Below are 22094 nucleotides of genomic sequence, written 5' to 3'. Positions count from 1 at the left end.
TACTCGGTTTTACTCGGTTCTCAAAACCGAATCTTATTGGCTATCCAAAACACGTGACATCAGTGAGCCAATAAGATTCGGTTTTGAGAACCGAGTAAAACCGAGTAAAACCGAATCCGCTCATCACGTAATTACAGTCACTAGCATCCCCCCGCTACCTTTGTGTTACAGTCACTAGCATCCCCCTGCTTCCTGTGTGTTACAGTCACTAGCATCCCCCTGCTTCCTGTGTGTTACACTCATTAGCATCCCCCCGCTACCTTTGTGTTACAGTCACTAGCATCCCCCTGCTTCCTGTGTGTTACACTCATTAGCATCCCCCCGCTACCTTTGTGTTACAGTCACTAGCATCCCCCTGCTTCCTGTGTGTTACAGTCACTAGCATCCCCCTGCTTCCTGTGTGTTACAGTCACTAGCATGACCCCCCTGCTTCCTGTGTGTTACACTCATTAGCATCCCCCTGCTACCTGTGTGTTACATTCATTAGCATCCCCCTGCTACCTGTGTGTTACATTCATTAGCACCCCCCTGCTACCTGTGTGTTACACTCATTAGCATCCCCCTGCTACCTGTGTGTTACACTCATTAGCATCCCCCTGCTACCTGTGTGTTACATTCATTAGCATCCACCTGCTACCTGTGTGTTACATTCATTAGCATCCCCCTGCTACCTGTGTGTTACATTCATTAGCATCCCCCTGCTACCTGTGTGTTACATTCATTAGCATCCCCCTGCTACCTGTGTGTTACATTCATTAGCATCCCCCTGCTACCTGTGTGTTACACTCATTAGCATCCTCCCGCTACCTGTGTGTTACACTCATTAGCATCCCCCTGCTTCCTGTGTGTTACATTCATTAGCATCCCCCTGCTACCTGTGTGTTACATTCATTAGCATCCCCCTGCTACCTGTGTGTTACATTCATTAGCATCCCCCTGCTACCTGTGTGTTACATTCATTAGCATCCCCCTGCTACCTGTGTGTTACACTCATTAGCATCCCCCTGCTTCCTGTGTGTTACACTCATTAGCATCCCCCCGCTACCTTTGTGTTACAGTCACTAGCATCCCCCTGCTTCCTGTGTGTTACACTCATTAGCATCCCCCTGCTACCTGTGTGTTACATTCATTAGCATCCACCTGCTACCTTTGTGTTACAGTCACTAGCATCCCCCTGCTTCCTGTGTGTTACATTCATTAGCATCCACCTGCTTCCTGTGTGTTACACTCATTAGCATCCCCCCGCTACCTTTGTGTTACAGTCACTAGCATCCCCCTGCTTCCTGTGTGTTACACTCATTAGCATCCCCCCGCTACCTTTGTGTTACATTCATTAGCATCCCCCTGCTTCCTGTGTGTTACACTCATTAGCATCCCCCTGCTACCTGTGTGTTACATTCATTAGCATCCACCTGCTACCTTTGTGTTACAGTCACTAGCATCCCCCTGCTTCCTGTGTGTTACATTCATTAGCATCCCCCTGCTTCCTGTGTGTTACATTCATTAGCATCCACCTGCTACCTGTGTGTTACATTCATTAGCATCCCCCCGCTACCTGTGTGTTACATTCATTAGCATCCACCTGCTACCTGTGTGTTACACTCATTAGCATCCCCCTGCTTCCTGTGTGTTACATTCATTAGCATCCCCCCGCTACCTGTGTGTTACATTCATTAGCATCCCCCTGCTTCCTGTGTGTTACATTCATTAGCATCCCCCTGCTACCTGTGTGTTACACTCATTAGCATCCCCCTGCTACCTGTGTGTTACATTCATTAGCATCCCCCCGCTACCTGTGTGTTACATTCATTAGCATCCACCTGCTACCTGTGTGTTACACTCATTAGCATCCCCCTGCTTCCTGTGTGTTACATTCATTAGCATCCCCCCGCTACCTGTGTGTTACATTCATTAGCATCCCCCTGCTTCCTGTGTGTTACATTCATTAGCATCCCCCTGCTACCTGTGTGTTACACTCATTAGCATCCCCCTGCTACCTGTGTGTTACATTCATTAGCATCCCCCTGCTACCTGTGTGTTACACTCATTAGCATCCCCCTGCTACCTGTGTTACATTCATTAGCATCCCCCTGCTTCCTGTGTGTTACAGTCACTAGCATGACCCCCCTGCTTCCTGTGTGTTACACTCATTAGCATCCCCCTGCTACCTGTGTGTTACATTCATTAGCATCCCCCTGCTACCTGTGTGTTACATTCATTAGCATCCCCCTGCTACCTGTGTGTTACATTCATTAGCATCCCCCTGCTACCTGTGTGTTACATTCATTAGCATCCCCCTGCTTCCTGTGTGTTACACTCATTAGCATCCACCTGCTACCTGTGTGTTACACTCATTAGCATCCCCCTGCTACCTGTGTGTTACACTCATTAGCATCCCCCTGCTACCTGTGTGTTACATTCATTAGCATCCACCTGCTACCTGTGTGTTACAGTAATTAGCATCCCCCGGTTCTGTATGTGAGGGTGTGATCACATTATTTATTTACATTCTGCACTCACGTGGGACGTTTTACACATGGAAAAGTTCAGGGGTTACTCAGCCCAGAGCAGTGCTGGGTCTAGACTAAATGAAAAACAGGGTCAAAATCTCGCCATCTGCGTCCATGCAAAGACATCCCTCCGACTTGGAATCAGCCCCTTTTACTTTCACATTAATGTGTAAAACGTACAACCCTTGGTGCTGATAAGGGGGTGACCCGGCTATGGCTTTTGATCATCACACCAGCGCCCTCTGGCGAGCCCCGTGCCATCCTCACTGATAGAGCTCTGCGCGGAGCTGGTGTCTACCTTATATGTACATACTTTGGAGTCTATTCATGAAGCAGTGAAAAGGGTGGAGAGGTGAACCAGTGGAGAAGTTGCCCATGGCAACCAATGAGCATTGAAGTAACATTTATAATTTGCATTCTATACAATTGTACAGAGCAGCTGATTGGTTGCCATGGGTAACTTCTCCCCTGGCTCACTTCTCCAATGTTTTCACTGCTTCATGAATAGACCATTTTCTCTGCACCACTTACACTGTCATTACACTGTGCAATATTCCTGCTCTTCCCATGTGTATATGCGATCTTCTCCTGTAATCATACATGGGGGTCTATTCATGAAGCAGTGAAAAGTGTGGAGAAGTGAGCCAGTGGAGAAGTTGCCCATGGCAACCAATCAGTGATGTGGTAACATTTATAAAGTGCAATGTTCAAAATTATATGGAGCAGCTGACTGGTTGCCATGGGCAACTTCTCCACTGGCTCACTTCTCCACACTTTTCACTGCTTCATAAATAGAACCCATGGTACCGTACATTGTAACGCATGAAACCCCCCCTCCCACCATCACCACTTCCTTACACACAAGAACCTACAATGCCATACTGTAAATGCTGAATCGCCTCCATTAACAAACCATAGTTACTTCACAATAAACGCACAATTTCTCATGGGATTGGTAGATTATGTTTGCTGATGTCTGTCCTGTGTTCTAGGTGTCATCCTATGTCCTGGACAGACGCGTTTCGCAGGTGATGCTGCTATAATCCGCTCTGTGAGGGAACTTTCCAGTCATTGCATCATGGCGAAGGTGAGTTTCATCCATTATTACCATCACCAAGCCCTCTGTGTGCCGGGAGTAACCGAGGCAGATTCCGGACCACCATATCCGTACACGGTTACATTTTACTGTCATTTCTATAATAGTGCCTCTCTTATCTTTATAGGTTCTTACAGTTTTCACAGTGTTGCACCCTAACATTTTCATGTACAGATCCTCTAACCGGCAGAACTTATAATCAAATTTTGGGCCCCAGGATGTTGATCACAAACTGTTACACAAGGAGATGACACCAGCATTATAATCAGATTCAGTATGATATCCCAATGGACGTGGTGCCGGCGGTCAGAATACTGTCAGTGGCATCCCGACCATCAGAATTCCAACAGCCCCCCCCGAAAGAAACCTAACCCTTCCCTGCCCCCTACCCTAACCCTCCCTTGTAGGTGCCTAACCCTAACCTTCCCTTGTAGGTGTCTAACCCTAACCCTCCCTTGTAGGTGTCTAACCCTAACCCTCCCTTGTAGGTGCCTAACCCTAACCCTCCCTTGTAGGTGCCTAACCCTCCCTTGTAGGTGCCTAACCCTAACCCTCCCTTGTGGGAGCCTAACCCTCCTTTGTGGGTGCCCAACCCTCTCTTGTAGGTGCCTAACCCTAACCCTCCCTTGTAGGTGCCTAACCCTAACCCTCCCTTGTAGGTGCCTAACCCTAACCCTCCCTTGTGGGAGCCTAACCCTCCTTTGTGGGTGCCTAACCCTAACCCTCTCTTGTAGGTGCCTAACCCTAACTCTCCCTTGTAGGTGACTAACCCTAACCTTCCCTTGTAGGTGTCTAACCCTAACCCTCGCTTGTGGGTGCCTAACCCTAACCCTCCATTGTGGGTGTCTAACCCTAGCTCTCCCTTGTGGGAGCGTAACCCTAACCGTCCATTGTGGGTGCCTAACCCTAACCCTCCATTGTGGGTGCCTAACCCTGACCCTCCATTGTGGGAGCCTAACCCTAACCGTCCATTGTGGGTGCCTAACCCTAACCCTCCCTTGTGGGTGCCTAACCCTAACCATCCCTTGTGGTGCCTAACCCTAATCCTCCCTTGTGGGTGCCTAACCCTAACCCTCCATTGTGGGTGCCTAAGCCTAACCCCCCATTGTGGGTGCCTAACCCTAACCCTCCATTGTGGGAGCCTAACCCTAACCCTCCCTTGTGGGTGCCTAACCCTAACCCTCCATTGTGGGAGCCTAGCCCTAACCCTCCCTTGTGGGTACCTAACCCTAACCCTCCCTTGTGGGAGCCTAATCCTAACCCTCCCTCGTGGGTGCCTAACCCTAACCCTCCATTGTGGGTGTCTAACCCTAACCCTCCCTTGTGGGAGCCTATCCCTCATCGTCCCCGGTGGTGTCTAACCCTAACCCTCCCTTCCCCGCTGCCTAAACCTAACCCTGTTTGGTGCCTTACCCTAACCTCCCCTTCTTGGTGCCTAAACCTAACCTCCCTCCCCCCCGCGGCAGGTTGCGAGCTCATCCCGCTGAAAGAATTATCGGGATTCCAGGCGTCGGTATTTTGAAGCTGGCATCCTGTCCCCCATCAGGATTTAAATGCTGGTCTTATGGTGTCCTTCGGCATTCTTGCATCGGTATTTTCAACCCCTGGGATCCCATCCTTCGGTAAATTAACTACATCCCTTATAATCAAGGTCAACTCCATTGTATTAGTCAGTGCACTTACTAATCAGCCACGTACTCTAGCCGTTCCTTAATGGTAGGGGATTTACACGGGATCCGGTCAGCATCCAGGCGGTCGGGATCCCGGCAGCTGAAATACCGACACCAGAATCCTGACACGGCTCGGAATGCCGGCGTGACCATGAGTACAATGAGATTTGCTATAACGTGGTTTGAAGGCTACGCAAGGTCTCAGATTATGTATAATAGAAAAGAGAAACAAATCAGAAGTTGGTCCTAATGGGATTATCTGGTCAGTTATGTCCAAAACAGGAAATCCGGTCCCATCACTCCAGGCGTGGGACCATTGTGTTCCCAGACCTCATGATATGCGCAATCAGTGTCATGGAGGGATCCGGTCTTTAGGTCGACACTCATTAGGTCGACCACTATTGGTCGACATGCATTAGGTCGACATGGTCTGTAGGTCGACATGGTCACTAGGTCAACGTGGCAAAGGTCGACACTTGAAAAAGTCGACATGAGTTTTGAACAAAAATTCTTTAAAAAAAACCTTTTTCGATCAACGTGGGCTACGATTGGGAATATTAACCTATGCCGAACGCAGCAGTAGCGAAGCATGTGGAGCGAAGCGTGCCAAGCGAGGGGATACGGTGCACTAATTGGGGTTCCCGGTCACTTAACAAAAAAAATTACAAAGCCCCCCCCCCCCCAAAAAAAAAAAAAAAAAAAACACGTCGCCATTTTTCCATGTCGACCTATGGTATGTTGACCTAATGACTGTGTCAACCTATTTCAGGTGTCAACCTAGTCACTGTCGACCTAGTTATTGTCGACCCTATGATCCACACCCGTGATGTATTATTATTACATTTTATTTATAAGGCGCCACAAGTGTTTTGCAGCGCCGTACAAAGGACAGTACAGGGAGACAAAACTTAGCGTTACAGTAAATAAATAACAAAAATAGAGAACAGGTAACAAAGAGCACCACAATTCTCAAGACATAATACAGCTAAGATGTAAGTAGCGAGGGAGTAATCAGCGTACTACTTGGGGCTGGCGGCCATAGATAGAGATGAGCCTTTACCAGCAGGAGAAAAAGCGGGAAAGATGGTCGCTGAGTAGGGGAGAGCTGTGAGTGAAATGTGAGGAGAAGAGGGCTTTGACAACAAGAGGAAAGAGGGCCCTGCTCTGAGGAGCTAACAATCTAGTGCAGGCTTGTCCAACCCGCGGCCCGCGGGCCGCATGCGGCCCAAGTCGGCTAGTAATGCGGCCCAGGAGCAGCGCTGCAGCAGAGGTTTTTTTTTTTTTCCGAGTACGGACACCACATGTGAGGCTGAGCCGGCCCCAGCAGGCTGTCAGCACATCCTGATTGGATTGCTGCTGCTGGGACCAGCACCAGCTCACGCCCTCTCCGCTGTCAGTCACAATGTAGCCCTCCTCCGCTGCATAGCGGCACACGTGACTGAGCAGCGCGAGAGTAGAGGAGCCCAGCGGAGAAGTTGGTTGTACAAGAACACGTGGAGCGGCGGACGGAGACGGAGGCAGCGCTGCAGGAGCGGTAAGTATGTGTCTGTGCGTGTGTGTGTTTTTTTTTTACAGCTACAAGGGGCACAGTACAAGGGCGCAGCTACAAGGGGCACAGTACAAGGGGGCAGCTACAGGGCCACAACTACAAGGGGGCAGCTACAAGGGGCACAGTACAAGGGGGCAGCTACAGGGCCACAACTACAAGGGGCACAGTACAAGGGGGCAGCTACAAGGGGCACAGTACAAGGGGGCAGCTACAGGGCCACAACTACAAGGGGCACAACTACAAGGGGCACAGTACGAGGGGCATAGCTACAGGGGCACAACTACAAGGGGCGCAGCTATAGTGGCACAGCTACAAGGGGCGCAGCTACAGGGGCACAACTACAAGAGATGCAGCTACAGGGGCACAGCTACAAGGGGCACAGTACAAGGGGCGCAGCTACAGGGGCACAACTACAAGGGGCACAGTACAAGGGGGCAGCTACAGGGCCACAACTACAAGGGGCACAGTACAAGGGGGCAGCTACAAGGGGCACAGTACAAGGGGGCAGCTACAGGGCCACAACTACAAGGGGCACAGTACAAGGGGCACAGCTACAGGGGCACAATTACAAGGGGCGCAGCTACAGGGGCACAACTACAAGGGACGCAGCTACAGGGGCACAGCTACAAGGGGCACAGTACAAGGGGCGCAGATACAGGGGCACAACTACAAGGGGCACAGTACAAGGGGGCAGCTACAAGGGGCACAGTACAAGGGGGCAGCTACAGGGGCACAACTACAAGGGGCACAGTACAAGGGGCGCAGCTACAGGGGCACAACTACAAGGGGCGCAGCTATAGTGGCACAGCTACAAGGGGGCAGCTACAGGGGCACAACTACAAGGGGGCAGCTACAAGGGGCACAGTACAAGGGGGCAGCTACAGGGGCACAACTACAAGGGACGCAGCTACAGGGGCACAGCTACAAGGGGCACAGTACAAGGGGGCAGCTACAGGGGCACAACTACAAGGGGCGCAGCTACAGGGGCACAACTACAAGGGGCGCAGCTACAGGGGCACAGCTACAGGGGCACAGTACAAGGTGGCAGCTACAAGGGGCACAGTACAAGGGCGCAGCTACAGGGGCACAACTACAAGGGGCACAGTACAAGGGGCGCAGCTACAGGGGCACAACTACAAGGGGCGCAGCTATAGTGGCACAGCTACAAGGGGGCAGCTACAGGGGCACAACTACAAGGGGCGCAGCTATAGTGGCACAGCTACAAGGGGCGCAGCTACAAGGGCACAACTACAAGGGACGCAGCTACAGGGGCACAGCTACAAGTAAGTTTAATATGTTAACTGTGTTTTCTATGGTTTTTTTGGACGATCAGGTATCGTTACTGTTATTTTATTTTATGTGCGGCCCAAACCAAATTTTCATCTTCTAATGTGGCCCAGGGAAGGTGAAAGGTTGGACACCCCTGATCTAGTGGGAAGGGTCGACAGACAGATGATATGAGGTGCAAGCAAGCGGGAGGAAGCCTGATGGCAGGATGTATGCAAAGCAGAGATGTTCAAGGCATGAGGAGGGGGATGGAGGAGCAGCCTCAGGACTAGGTTATGCGTCGATGTACTCCATAGAAGCAATACACCATACTCTATTAGTGATGGCAGGAAGAGAGGGCATGGTAGGTTGCTTCCAATCCCTGGGGACTGCACACACTTAAACAAAAGGGAGAAAGAAGAAGGCTCTTGTGTGGGCGCACTCATTAATGGTAGTTAAATAACTAGAATGAATAACACTAGGTTGATTAGTCAGCAGATAAAACAAAATTTATTTGGAAATATTAAGAATATAATTGCCCCTGGTTGAGGAGATGTGAATGATCCCAGATAAAAATGTTCTGGTCCTGCCTCAGGAAATGAGATGGAGAGGGGTAGAGACACTGCAAGTCATAAACCCTTTCTCACCCGGCCAGTACAGATGATCTGTATTAATGAGATCAATTAAGTCAATTGATTTTAGATTCTGTCATAATCCTAATGAAGGAATAACAGCTGTTTGGCAATAAGTAATAATAGAAACAAATCAAAGGATATACCAGGGTAAAGAAAGAAAAGGATAGGAACAAATGGTGATGCTGCTGTTGGAGTCACATACCACACATCATATGCAATGATTGATGTTCTACAACACTGAGTATTCCCTGTGAGTCTCCACCTCAGGTACTAACTCAGCCCACACTGTTTCGCTTCCATTTATGCCTTTTTCCAGGCTTATGCATCTTAGTTTATTGCATCAGGATTAAAAACTGCATTTTATAGGAAAGAAATACTGCATTCTTCTTTGACTTTCCTCCTGCAGATCCTGTTGTCATATTGCTGCATGGGTTATATGAGAATTTCATGTCTATTTCCCTATATCCTAATGATTATAACAGCTCCAATTCACACAAAGTGTTTCTAATGACACCCATGTCACTAGTGATTATTTCATTGCATATACCAGTACTATTTATTTGTATCTACAATTATCTTTGACATGTTTTCTGTTCCTTACACCAGTACCAATGTACACATATATATAAAAAAAATTTTTTGATCCGTGTTTCTTTATCCATTTGTATCTATACGGACGGGTAATTTTTATCACCCGTTCCTAATAACTACAGCCTAATTGATCTCCATTATCCTTTTTAGGGTTTTTTTTTTTTTTTTTCCTAAATCTATATATCTTCGTTTTTTTCTCATAAATCCATATATCTTCCTTTTTCGTGGACTCTCATTTGTGATCCAGGGACACAATACCACCGGTGTGGGACTTGATGTCTCCTGCCTAACACAAAAAGCAGATCCACACTATATCTATAAGACCCAGCTAATTATCCCCCCCTATATAGGTGCACTCTCATTGGACGTCTGACCAAATCCTTCTACTATCAAACCACACTGCTAATGCCCGATCTCGTCCGATCTTGGAAGCGAAACAGTGTGGGCTGAGTTAGTACCTGAGGTGGAGACTCACAGGGAATACTCAGTGTTGTAGAACATCAATCATTGCATATGATGTGTGGTATGTGACTCCAACAGCAGCATCACCATTTGTTCCTATCCTTTTCTTTCTTTACCCTGGTATATCCTTTGATTTGTTTCTATTATTACTTATTGCCAAACAGCTGTTATTCCTTCATTAGGATTATGACAGAATCTAAAATCAATTGACTTAATTGATCTCATTAATACAGATCATCTGTACTGGCCGGGTGAGAAAGGGTTTATGACTTGCAGTGTCTCTACCCCTCTCCATCTCATTTCCTGAGGCAGGACCAGAACATTTTTATCTGGGATCATTCACATCTCCTCAACCAGGGGCAATTATATTCTTAATATTTCCAAATAAATTTTGTTTTATCTGCTGACTAATCAACCTAGTGTTATTCATTCTAGTTATTTAACTACCATTAATGAGTGCGCCCACACAAGAGCCTTCTTCTTTCTCCCTTTTGTTTATGCATATGTCACTGGCTCTGGGCGCACCCCCAAACTGGACATTATATTAAAGATTTTACTTGAAAATTGTCCAAATTTGGTTTTTCTGTAATCAAAAACTATTTTCAGACCGGTGCCGGGTCGCCCCCTTTGTGTGACTGCACACACTTACCCACTGTTATCCTGTCTGCCTACGTAGGTGCCCCCCAACCAGTGGCGTCACAAGGGGGGTGCGGCCCGCTCTCGGGTGTCATCCGCCGAGGGGTGACACCAAAATGCCGGCTCCTGCACAGTGACAGGAGCCGAGTGCTGCACTGTTATATTATGTGCAGCACTCGGCTCCTGTCACTGTGTAGGAGCCAGCACTGCAGGGACAGCATCCCTGGAAGTCAGCCCTCACCTCCCACACCCCCCAGTGACAAAAAAAACGGGTGTCGGAACGTGAAGCACCGCCCCATTTTCGTGCCTTCAATGGGCTAAAAACGGGTGCCGCCCGCAAAGCCCTGGCCCTCTATTTAAGCCCTGCCCATTCCCGCGAAGACCAACCCCCTTTTTTCTTGCCGCCGCACCGGGTGTTACAGAGGTGAGTGACGCCTCTGCCCCCAACCCTGAGCTAGTCTCAAACATCTACTCCCTCCGTTCTGTTAATCTCTAGGGCGGGCGAATAGTGGAATTTTCCTTTATACACATCCCTTACACTGCACCTGTCTGCAGCTCAGTATTACACCGTATCAGTCATATACACTATAACAGTAATTATAGATAATATAATAGACGCTGTTAAAGCAAACTTGAGACCTTGCAACTGATCCCTACAGATTTATACACCCGAACCAGGAAGGGGAAAGGGGGAGGGGTGTTTGTTTTAAAACACGTTCAACCGATAATTAAATGATCATCTTGTAACTCAGTAATGCATTTTCCTTTCTCAGATTATGAAATATTTGGATATAATGAGAATAGAATATTCAATTATTGAACATGTTTCTATTTTTTTTTCTCGCCCCATGAAATAAACCTCTCGGTGTCACTACTGTAGGTGACGTTCACCCTCTTTTGTATTCTTAGCGGTGAGCCAGTAATTAACTTGTTTTCCTGCCAGTCATGGAAAGTGTCTATTATTAGCTGTGAAATTCACGTTCTGCAGGTCGCCCCTTAATTATCGTCTGTTCCTCTGTGCATATAATGGGAGAGATCAGGAATAGAATATGTTTTAGTATTTGTCAAGTGAGAACAGATCTGCGAGTCTCGTGTCGGCGTATACAGGTTGCGTCACTTAAGCGACAAAACAAAAGCAGTGTCACGTGTTACATATATATCCCTGTATTATGTGTGTAAGCTATATTATGCCATGTTCAGTATATCTCACAGTACAATAGCAAAATTCCAGAGAGTGACCGATAATACTTCTGTTTGTATAGATATTATTGTACATTAATTACACATGGTTATGATTACAATTAAAGCATTGGGGTAATTCAGAGTTGATCGCAGCAGCAAATTTGTTAGCAGTTGGGCAAAACCATGGGGGTCATTCCGAGTTGATCGCTCGCTAGCAACTTTTTGCAGTGCTGCGATCAGTTTAAATCTCGGCAAAACTGCACATGCGTATGCACCGCAATGTGCAGGCGCGTCATACAGGTACAAAGAGGATCGGTGCTGGGCGATGGGTTTAACGAAGAATCCATTTGCACAGCCGATCGTAAGGTGATTAACAGAAAGAGGGCGTCTGTGGGTGTCAACTGACCGTTTTCTGGGAGTGTTTGGAAAAAAGCAGGCGTGTCCAGGCATTTGCAGGGCGGGTGTCTGACGTCAATTCCAGGACCAAAAAGACTGAAGTGATCGCAGCGGCTGAGTAAGTTCAGAGCTACTCAGAAACTGCAAAAAACTTTTTTGTGCCGTCGGCTGCAAAAGCGTTCACACACTCGCAAAGCTAAAATACACTCCCCCATAGGCGGCAACTATCTGATCGCAGCACAGCAAAAAGTTGCTAGCGTGCGATCAACTCGGAATGACCCCTCATGTGCACTGCAGGGGGAACAGATATAACATTTGCAGAGAGAGTAAGATTTGGGTGGGTTATATTGTTTCTGTGTAGGGTATATACTGGCTGCTTTATTTTTACACTGCAATTTAGATTTCGGTTTGAACACACCCCACCAAAATCTAATTCTCTCTGCACATCATGTTATATCTGCCCCACCTGCAGTGCACATGGGTGGTCATTCCGAGTTGTTCGCTCGCTAGCTACTTTTAGCAGCAATGCAAATGCAAAGCCGCCGCCCTCTGGGAGTGTATCTTAGCATAGCAGAATTGCAAATGAAAGATTAATAATTCTGCTATTAAGTAATTCCTTGCAGTTTCTGAGTAGCTCCAGACCTACTCCTAGATTGCGATCACCTCAGTCCGTTTAGTTCCTGGTTTGACGTCACAAACACGCCCAGCGTCCGGCCAGCCACTCCCCCGTTTCTCCAGCCACTCCTGCGTTTTCTGCTGGCACGCCTGCGTTTTTTAGCACACTCCCGGAAACCGCTCAGTTACCACCCAGAGACACCCACTTCCTGTCAATCATTCTCCGATCAAGAGAGCGACTGAAAAGCAAGGTTCGCCCGTGAGTAAAATAGCATAGTTTTGTGTGAAATTGCTTAGCGTGTGCGTCCCTGCGGTGCATACACATGCGCAGAACTGGCGGATTTTAGCCTATTAGCAATTCTGCTAAAAATAGCAGCGAGCGATCAACTCGGAATGACCACCATGGTTTTGCCCAACTGCTAACAAATTTGCTACAGTGATCAACTTTGAATTAATATTGTGGGTACACACCTAAAGATTTATTTGTCCAATCTGTCTGGTGGAAATGAAGAGCAAGTGCAAATAAGTGCAAGCAATCGTAAACTTCAAGGCTGTAGGATAGTATGATCCTGCACAGTTTGGTTAGGTTATTAAACAGTTAATGGGTTTGGTGGGCTGGATTTAATTAGAATAGTGGGAGTGTCAGGGAGGAGCTAGCGGACATTTTGTGTGAGGCAGGAGTTTCATCTGCCTCTTTCTCTCCGGATTTTTCCCACCCTCCCTCCCCAAGTCACCTTTTTTCCCTACCCGTTTTTTCTTTGCCGGTTGGGGTTTGTCAGCTTATATCTGTGGCGGGAAAGAACGGCAGTTACAGTGGCTATTGCGCTGCTGTTTGGAGGTGCGCTCTTTGCCCAATACATTGTATACTCTCGCCTTCCTTACTGGGGGTCATTGGGCTTGGCTGTCTGGTGTATTGGGGAGAGTTGGAGACTCAGCATTTATTGGCGTAGCCAATGAGATAAATAAAGTCATGTCGTGGACATGCTTAGCGGCAATACGTCGTATTGTCACTGACGATCTGGCCGTTCTTTCCTACCATACTTAGTTTTAGTATTAGAAATAAATAACGGTTGACTGATATTAATGACATTTCAGTGGTCTGTGTCGTTATTTCTAGATAAGTTAAGTTAGTTCATATTTAGTTGGTAAGGTTATCGTGTAATGATGTCATGCAGTCCGGCATCAGCCGATAGTAAGTTTACAAAATTCTGGTAAAATATGGGAGTCAATCATTTGCTCTCAGACGCTGGAATACGGACAAAAACGATTGTGTAGATACATTTGTTAAATCGAATGGATTTAATCAATTTGTCTGAATGACCGGTGACTGTTTTCCAGTATTTGGGACCAAATGGTTGTTTGTCATTTGCTCCCAGACATTACCAGATTTTTGTTTCAACCAGACAGATTGGACAGATAAATCTTTAGGGAGGGAACGGTCTACAAGAACGCTGTAATTTACTGCAAGTAAAGTTTTTGCGCATATTGCGTGGAAAAGTGACACTTTTCACGCAAAAATGCATCTTTTCACAAGTAAGAGCACTACTTTTTCAACCTATCCAATTGCAAATATGTGAAAACTGGTTTAAGGGAGTGTTCCAGGGTTTCTAAATCAAATCCCAACATTTTTACCTTAAAATAGAGATTTCCACAACTTTTCACCTGCTGAGGAGGCGATGAAAAAAAAATTGCGTTAAACCTATGGAGAATAATTTTTTGTGGACAACTGAATAGCGGCTTTTCGCAAGTCACTATAAAAGCCTAATTTTGTTGTTGTTGCAAAAACGGGATTTCACAGACAAATGAATTTCCCCCTAGGTGTGTAACGGCAGAAGAAAAATGTGGAACTAAGATTACAAAAAAAAAACCTGTGTGTCGACAGGGAGCGTGGCCTAGCTGCTGAAAGGAGTGGAAGTGCATGAGGAGAGCTCCCGCAGCATATACAAATAAAATACCTCTCTCATGCACCTTTTTGATCCCAGGGGGTGTCTGGAGACCCTTTACCCCCCTCTGAGCTGTTTGAGTGTGAGCTGCGGAATCGGGGAGCAAATTTGGAGCTCCTGCGGATTGCGGCCCACTCGCTCCTCCCGGCCCGGGGACTCAATTTATGCCCACTGCCGACGCTGATCCCCGGAGAAGCGGACCTATCCATCGACCGCCGGTGCCGCCCGTTGGACCCTCCGCTGCCGCTGGCATTACCCGGAAGCGCCCTTGACACCCCAGCCCTGATTGCTGACCCGGAGGAGGACGATCCCCGGCCGGCGGGCCCGACGGAGTGGACGCGCGGCAGCAGCGGCCGTCTTGCCGGATCCCACTGAGGTCCCCGGCTGCTTCCTCTGCCTCCCGACTGCCGGAGCTACTGCTGGGCGCCTTCCCATCTAGCGGGTGAGTTCTCACGCGGTCCGCCGCCGTTCGCGGGACCCGCGATCCCCACACCTCACCCCCGCAAGCTGCGGCCTAGTGAGACTGGCGGCCTGTAACCCCCGGGCCTACCGTGACACGGCACCCTGGGCCGGAAGCTTGGGAGACCACCACGATCTGAGGGCACGGTTCCATCTGCCCCCCTCCCTCTCCTCGCATTAAAATCCCGGGCCTCCTGCTTCCATTGGGGCCCCGCTGCGCACAGCAATAGACACTTCTGACACTATCACAATTGAGGCCGGTGGAAGGGAGGTCTCCATTGCAGGGCTACATACATAACCTGTCCCCACCGACGCTACCAACCAGCCTGTCGCAGAGGTCCTTCCCTATCAACCACAGATACCCCCTGAATACCCTGCCTGGATCCCTACGGGCCATCAAGACGAGATAGGAGCCTGACCCACCTCACACACACCAGGCAGCCCTCCCCACCTACTGCGGTGCCCGCCCCTCGGGAGCCTGCGCCCACTCGGTTGCTCCGGGTCCGGCGGATGACTACGGGGACAGCTACGGACCCACATTACCGGAGTGTAGAGCCTACCCTACCCTACCCGCCCACCGCTGGGGTGACCTGTACGTTATCACCAATCCAATCCTCTCTCGCCGCTCGATGAGCCGCATGGGGCTTATGGCTCCCTAAGCATAACGACCACGAAGTGACAGGGGGCACTGCCTTCCATATTGCATTATTCTACTACGTTGCTACGAAGCGCGGTGTTCACAATGTCACAAAAGAACCGCAAGAACACTCAGACACCTAAACCTAGTATCCTGCGAGCTTGGGAGAAGTCCGGATCCTCCACCCGGAGCTCGCCGTCAACTGAACAATCCTTTGATCCCACTGACGTCGCCACATCCGGCAGTCCGCTAACCACCCAGGACGTAGTGGCTATCGTTACGAAAACGATCCAGTCAGAAATGAGGTCGGTTTTAACTGAGTTCAGGTCCGAAATAGCCGACTTGGGCTCCCGCACGGATACACTGGAACGCAAAGTCGATGACGTCTGCCAATTTCAAACGGTGGTTGAACAGGAACTTCTGGATATTCGGACAGATATGGAAGCGTACAAAGACCACTTAGAAGATATGGACAACCGCAATCGTCGGAACAATATTCGAGTCCGTCATATTCCTGAAAGTGTGTCCTCTAGCTCTCTCCCCGAGTATTTGGAGAACCTTTTCTTACAACTGACTCCGGATGTCCCCGAAGCCCTTCTCCAGCTGGATCGAGCCCACAGGGCCCTCCGACCTAGACCGCCCCCGACTCAACCGCCACGTGACGTAATTATTCGCTTTCACTACTACGCTACCAAAGAGCGAATCATGCTGGCGGCCAGAGGACTACCGTTGATCTCTTATGCCGGCTCCCAGTTACAGCTGTTCCAGGACCTAGCCCCCTCCACCCTCAAAAAGCGCAGAGATCTCGCTCACATAACCAAGGTGCTCCGAACCCATTCCATTAAATACAAGTGGGACTTCCCTTTTCAACTGCAGATTACGCAAAATGGGAAGACTTTCACAGTCAAGACCCCAACGCAAGGAGCTGATTTACTTAAAACTTTCGGCATTTTTGAAGATCTCCCTGAGTCGATCCGAGATCAGACAACATCCCCAACTTCAAGTCCACGGGCCCCAGCCCCGGAATGGTCTTCCACTTGAACGTTCTCAGACACTACATGACATAACCCTTGTTACATGTGATCCCTATGGTTTCTGAGTACTCTAATATTTAGGTCCACTATACGTTCACATTTGTTTTTCAGGCTCTCCGCGTGGCCTACTGGCTGTGACGCCATGGGCGATGCGGTCCACTTGGTTACGCGTGAGAGCCAAGTAGCTTTTTATTTCTAAAGATTGTTGTTATGTTTGTCCATGATTAACATGGTGTTTATTTGATATTATCCATAATTGCCTGGTAAGACTGATGTCTGTTTGGTGTCTGATATCTTGCCTGTTCTATCCCACCCCCTCATTCTGTTTCTATCACTCACACTATTCCTATCTCACAATAATGCAATTCTACTAGCCTCCTTTATTCCCCCTGTCACTTGGTCGCTTCCATTATACCCTCTCTCCCCCTATGCTTCTCCTCACCCTACTTCTCGTTTTGTCACAAGTCCACGTCCACCACCGAAGGATGCGCCCGGACGGCGTCTATCCTTTTTGTGTTAAACCCGGCCCTTCTACAGGAAAGGGTTTTTCCCCTCTGTATCCTTATACAGACTTCTTTCCCTACTTTCTCTTTCTCTTTCCATCCCCTCCTCCTCTCCATCCCCATGGTCGGTCCGGTCCCATCCTGCCCTTCACTTTGCGTCGCCCACATTTCTCCCCACCATGACCTTGAAAGTTATCTCGGTTAATGCTAATGGCCTTAACTCTCCCACCAAACGAGCCATGGCCATCCAATTATTCAATAGACAAAAGTCTGATATAGTATTGATCCAGGAGACCCATTTTAAACCCCCACACCCCTCCATGTCCTGCAAACAATTTCCACACGTCTATTATTCAAACATGCCTGCCAAACGCAGGGGAACCGCTATTATGATTCGCCGAGGCCTCCCTCTAACTGTTCACGATTCTGTCTCGGACCCTCAGGGCCGCTACGTTATCCTCTCATGTTCCTATAACCAGGCTCCTCTGATTCTGGCTTCCATATATGCCCCTAATGCGCAGCAGGGTTCCCTTTTTACAGCCTTCTTTGACAGCCTCTCCCGCCTCCCTACGGGCATGACTGTAATTGGTGGAGATTGCAATGTCACTATGGACCCGCTACACGACAGGTCTCGCCCCGGCCCTGCGGCGTCTACTCCCGCCAAACTGGCCAAGCGTCTACAAGCACATTTATCACTGTATAACTTGTATGACGGATGGAGAACGTTGTATCCCTCAGCGAGAGGATTTACTCACTACTCCCCACCTCACGACCTCTATACACGTATAGACTATGTGTTCATCGACCGGGATACCACCCGTAAACTCCTTAGCGCCCAGACGCTCCCCATCTCCTGGTCGGACCACTCAGCTGTTTTGCTTGAGATTTCATCTTCCTCACCCCCCACAACCCGATTCTGGCGCCTAAATGAATCTCTCCTACTTAAGAAATGCACTGTTGCTGACATTGCCACCACGCTAGCTAATTATTATGCAGACAATGCGACCCCAGACATTCCTCCCTCCCTGATATGGGAAGCACACAAGGCCACCATTCGAGGCTATCTTATAAGCCTCTCGGCTGCCCAAAAGAAAATTGAAGCACAACGGATCCAAGTGTTAGAATCAGAACTTGCCGCCCTGACCCTTCTGCATCAACGCCGCCCCAGGAAGAAAACGTATTCCAAACTCCTAGCAGTTAAGGGTCAACTGTCCCAGATTCTCACCAAAAAGGCAGCTAAGGCACTCCTGTGGGCGCGACAGAGGTTCTACGAGAAGTCAGACAAGGCTGACACTTTACTAGCCCAGAAACTCAGAGCGAAACGTACTCAAAATCGCATTGTTTCTCTACGCTGTGCGGACGGTTCCACCACATTTGACCCGACACGTATGGCTTCCCAATTTCGGGATTATTATACATCACTATACGACCTCCCCTCCACTTTGGATGCCGATTCCTGTCATGTCCCTAAGCTTCAAGAATATCTATCCACTTGCAAACTCCCTAAACTTACCGACTTGGACGTGTCGACACTTAATGCCCCCATCTCAGCTGAAGAAATCTCAATGGCCATTCAGCAGCTACGTCGCACCGCAGCCCCTGGCCCCGATGGCTTTACTGCTTTGTATTATAAAAAATTTACAACCCCTTTATTCCCCATGCTTCAATCTTTGTTTAACTCAATCCTGGACGGGGGTTCATTCGATGCAGCCACCACTAGGGCCAACCTTATCCTCATTCCAAAGCCAGATAGGGACCCGCTGGAGATGAAGAACTACCGACCTATCTCGCTCCTAAATGTCGACCTAAAGCTATTTGCCAAAATTTTGGCAAATAGACTAGCTCCATTATTGCCCTCCCTCATTCACCCTGACCAGGTCGGCTTTATTCCCTCTAGACAGGCCGCAGATAACACCAGGCGTCTCATCGACCTCATCCAGTTGGCACAAGATAAGTCTCTCCCGACTCTAGTCGTGGCCCTCGACGCAGAAAAGGCCTTCGACAGGGTGGCCTGGCCATTCCTACAGCAGACGCTTCTCAATATGGGCTTGCATGGCGCCTTTTATAAAGGCGTTACATCGCTGTATCAGAATCCCTCAGCCTCAATCTTAATTAATGGCCTCTCCTCTGATCCCCTGCCCATACGTAACGGCACCCGACAGGGTTGTCCCCTTTCCCCCCTGCTTTTCGCCCTCATTATGGAACCATTGGCAGCTAAGATCAGGCTAAACCGTAACATATCTGGTATCATATCGGGAACCCAAAATCACAAAATTGCACTATATGCCGATGATGTCATCCTTACTCTGACCGACCCGTCTACCTCCCTCCCACATTTGATGGAGGAGATAGCTACGTACAGTCGGTTTTCAAACTACAACATTAACTCGGACAAAACCGAAATCCTAGCTTTGCATGTCGCGGACCCGGATCTTCGGCTCCTACAGGCCTCCTTCCCATGTACCTGGCAAGCTGATAAACTCAAATACCTGGGCGTCTATTTAACTAAGTCCTATTCTGGTCTTTATGCTGCTAATTTTCCCAGATTACTATCCTCTATTAAACATGACATGACCAAGTGGAACAAATATATCCTGTCCTGGTTTGGACGAATGACGGCCGTGAAGATGACTCTACTACCTCGTCTGTTATATCTATGGCAAACTCTCCCCATACACGTTCCCACCTCAATCCTCAAAAACCTCCAGGCCGATCTTACCAGATTCATCTGGGCAGGGCGGAAGCCCAGAGTAAAGATGCGAATCCTTCAAAAACATCGCTTAGAGGGGGGACTGGGAGTTCCTGACCTCCTTAAATACTATAGAGCTGCCCACCTAACCACGTGTGTCCTTTGGCACGATAACCCTGGACACAGAGCCTGGACACATCTGGAGGCTACCACGCTCCACAGATATTCCCCCTATAGTCTGCTCTGGTGTCGACCGAACAGTCGTCCCCCCGCTTCCTCGCTGTTGCCCACAGTGCGATTTACTCTTTCTATCTGGGACCTTTGTTCACGGCTCTATCGGTTACGTTCCTTCCATCCTCTACTCACCCCTCTGTGGAACAATCCTGACTTCCCGCCGGGGGAGAATCATATAGCTTTTGATTAATGGACCAGCCATAATGCACTCTTCCTTCTGGACATTGCCCCGCTACACACGTTCCCCACCTATGCTGATTTGCAATCCCGTTTCTCCCTCCCGCGCTCAACCTTTTATCAATTCTTACAGATACGCCACTTTTTTAACTCTACCCCTAGATCACCACCCATGGGAGGTAAATCAAGCTTTGAATCCCTGTGTTGCACTTGTCGGTCAACTAAAGGCTTGCTTTCAGCTATATATCAAATTTTGTTGGCTCACAACTCGCCCCTGAAAGAGTCCCATGAAACGGCTTGGGAGCGGGAAGTGGGTGAAGCCCTGACGCCAGATGAGTGGTCTGAGATTAGGCAGGAAATTTCCACGAGCTCCATCTCGGTCCGGATTAAGGAAAATGCGTATAAATTATATTATCGTTGGTACCTGGTGCCATCGCGTCTCCATTCAATCTACCCATCCTGCTCAGATGGATGCTGGCGTCAATGTGGCCAGCGCGGAACCCTGCTGCACATTTGGTGGAACTGCCCGCAGATTAGGGGATACTGGACTAGGGTCCATAGACTTATTTTTAACGTCCTTGGTCTGACGATCCCGAGGTCACCTTTCTATTCCCTGCTCTCTCGCCCAATTCCTCACTCCCCTCGCCATCAACAGAAGCTAACTAAGCATATTCTGAATACGGCCAAATGCCAAATTGCGGCTAACTGGAAATCCATGTCACCCCCCACAATCCCTGCTACCATAAATGCTATCTGGCAAACCTATAGACTAGAACGTATTACTGCGGTACTCCGTGACACCCCAGACAACTTTACCGCCACGTGGTCACCCTGGACGACATTTTTTGGAGCTGAACCCCCGTTAGCTACCATATAAGATAATGAAAGCCTTCATGATACCCGAGCCAACTACGTATAACCTGACGCGTGGCCCAGGCGGCTGAGACCTACCGACCATCCCCCCCCCCCTCACCAATTTTCTCCCCCCCTTTCGCCTTCTTTGCTAGCGTTATGTTTACTTCTTGTTCTTCTTTTCACTAAGAGATATTCCATCATCCTTGGCTACGGTACATAAATGACGCGCAACGCCACCTCTTGGTGGTTCTTCATACATAGGCATACATATTTGTTTGACCTACCGCACAACCGCTGTCATACCTAAGTAGATATCTTGTTACTGCTATTTAACTATTGACTGCATTATGTGCCATTTTGTGATACCTGTAATACATATTTTACGAATATCTTGTTAAAAGTTAAAACTCAATAAAACTTTTTCTCAAAAAAAAACAAAAAAAAAACTGTGTGTCACTGTTTGTCATACGAAATATTAAATGTATTCATTAAATTGTGTTAACCCATTTTTACCCATTGTTCCCAAATGGGAGAAAGGATATAACCCTGTTCGATTCTGGTGTTCCCAGTTCTCAATATCAAAGATTTTTTTTTCGTGTTGTATTATATACAATACGTAGCAACGTCATTTAAAATACTTTTTTTAAAAGATAAGTTTGAAATAAAAAACTCGAGCAAAAATGGGTTAAGGCAGTCTGTTTTGATACATTATTACATTATATCTTAGAAAATTGTATCAAATCTTAGGTCCTTTAGATGTGCAAAAATGTTTATAATAAAGGTTCATGCAGAATACCTAAAATATTGTATACGGTTGGTTGGTTGGTTGGTTGGTTGGTTGGTTGGTTGGTTAATGTATTGTTCCCGTCAATTTATTTATTCCACTAAGGAATATTTGTTTATATTCCACCATTTTTTGTATCACAGATGGAATCCGGCTAATTCCGACTAGGGT

At 48.2% G+C, this 22094-nt stretch overlaps 1 protein-coding gene across 2 annotated transcripts in view; it reads left to right on the top strand.

Moving 5' to 3' along the window:
- Nucleotides 1-3345: 3345 nt before the first annotated feature.
- TRIM66 (tripartite motif containing 66) overlaps nt 3346-22094 on the top strand; it is a 90663-nt gene continuing 71914 nt past the window's right edge. For both annotated transcript variants that reach the window (XM_063944047.1, XM_063944046.1), the window contains exon 1: nt 3346-3597. In XM_063944047.1, coding sequence (XP_063800117.1) covers nt 3589-3597 — 9 coding nt within the window. In that variant the 5' untranslated portion in view covers nt 3346-3588. The remainder of the gene's footprint in view (nt 3598-22094) is intronic.

This window comes from Pseudophryne corroboree, chromosome 11 (genome assembly GCF_028390025.1).
Source record: "Pseudophryne corroboree isolate aPseCor3 chromosome 11, aPseCor3.hap2, whole genome shotgun sequence".
NCBI classification, from domain to species: Eukaryota; Metazoa; Chordata; class Amphibia; order Anura; family Myobatrachidae; genus Pseudophryne; species Pseudophryne corroboree.
The sequence above is the reverse complement of the archived record's forward strand: the minus strand, read 5'-3'. Positions and strand labels throughout refer to the sequence as shown.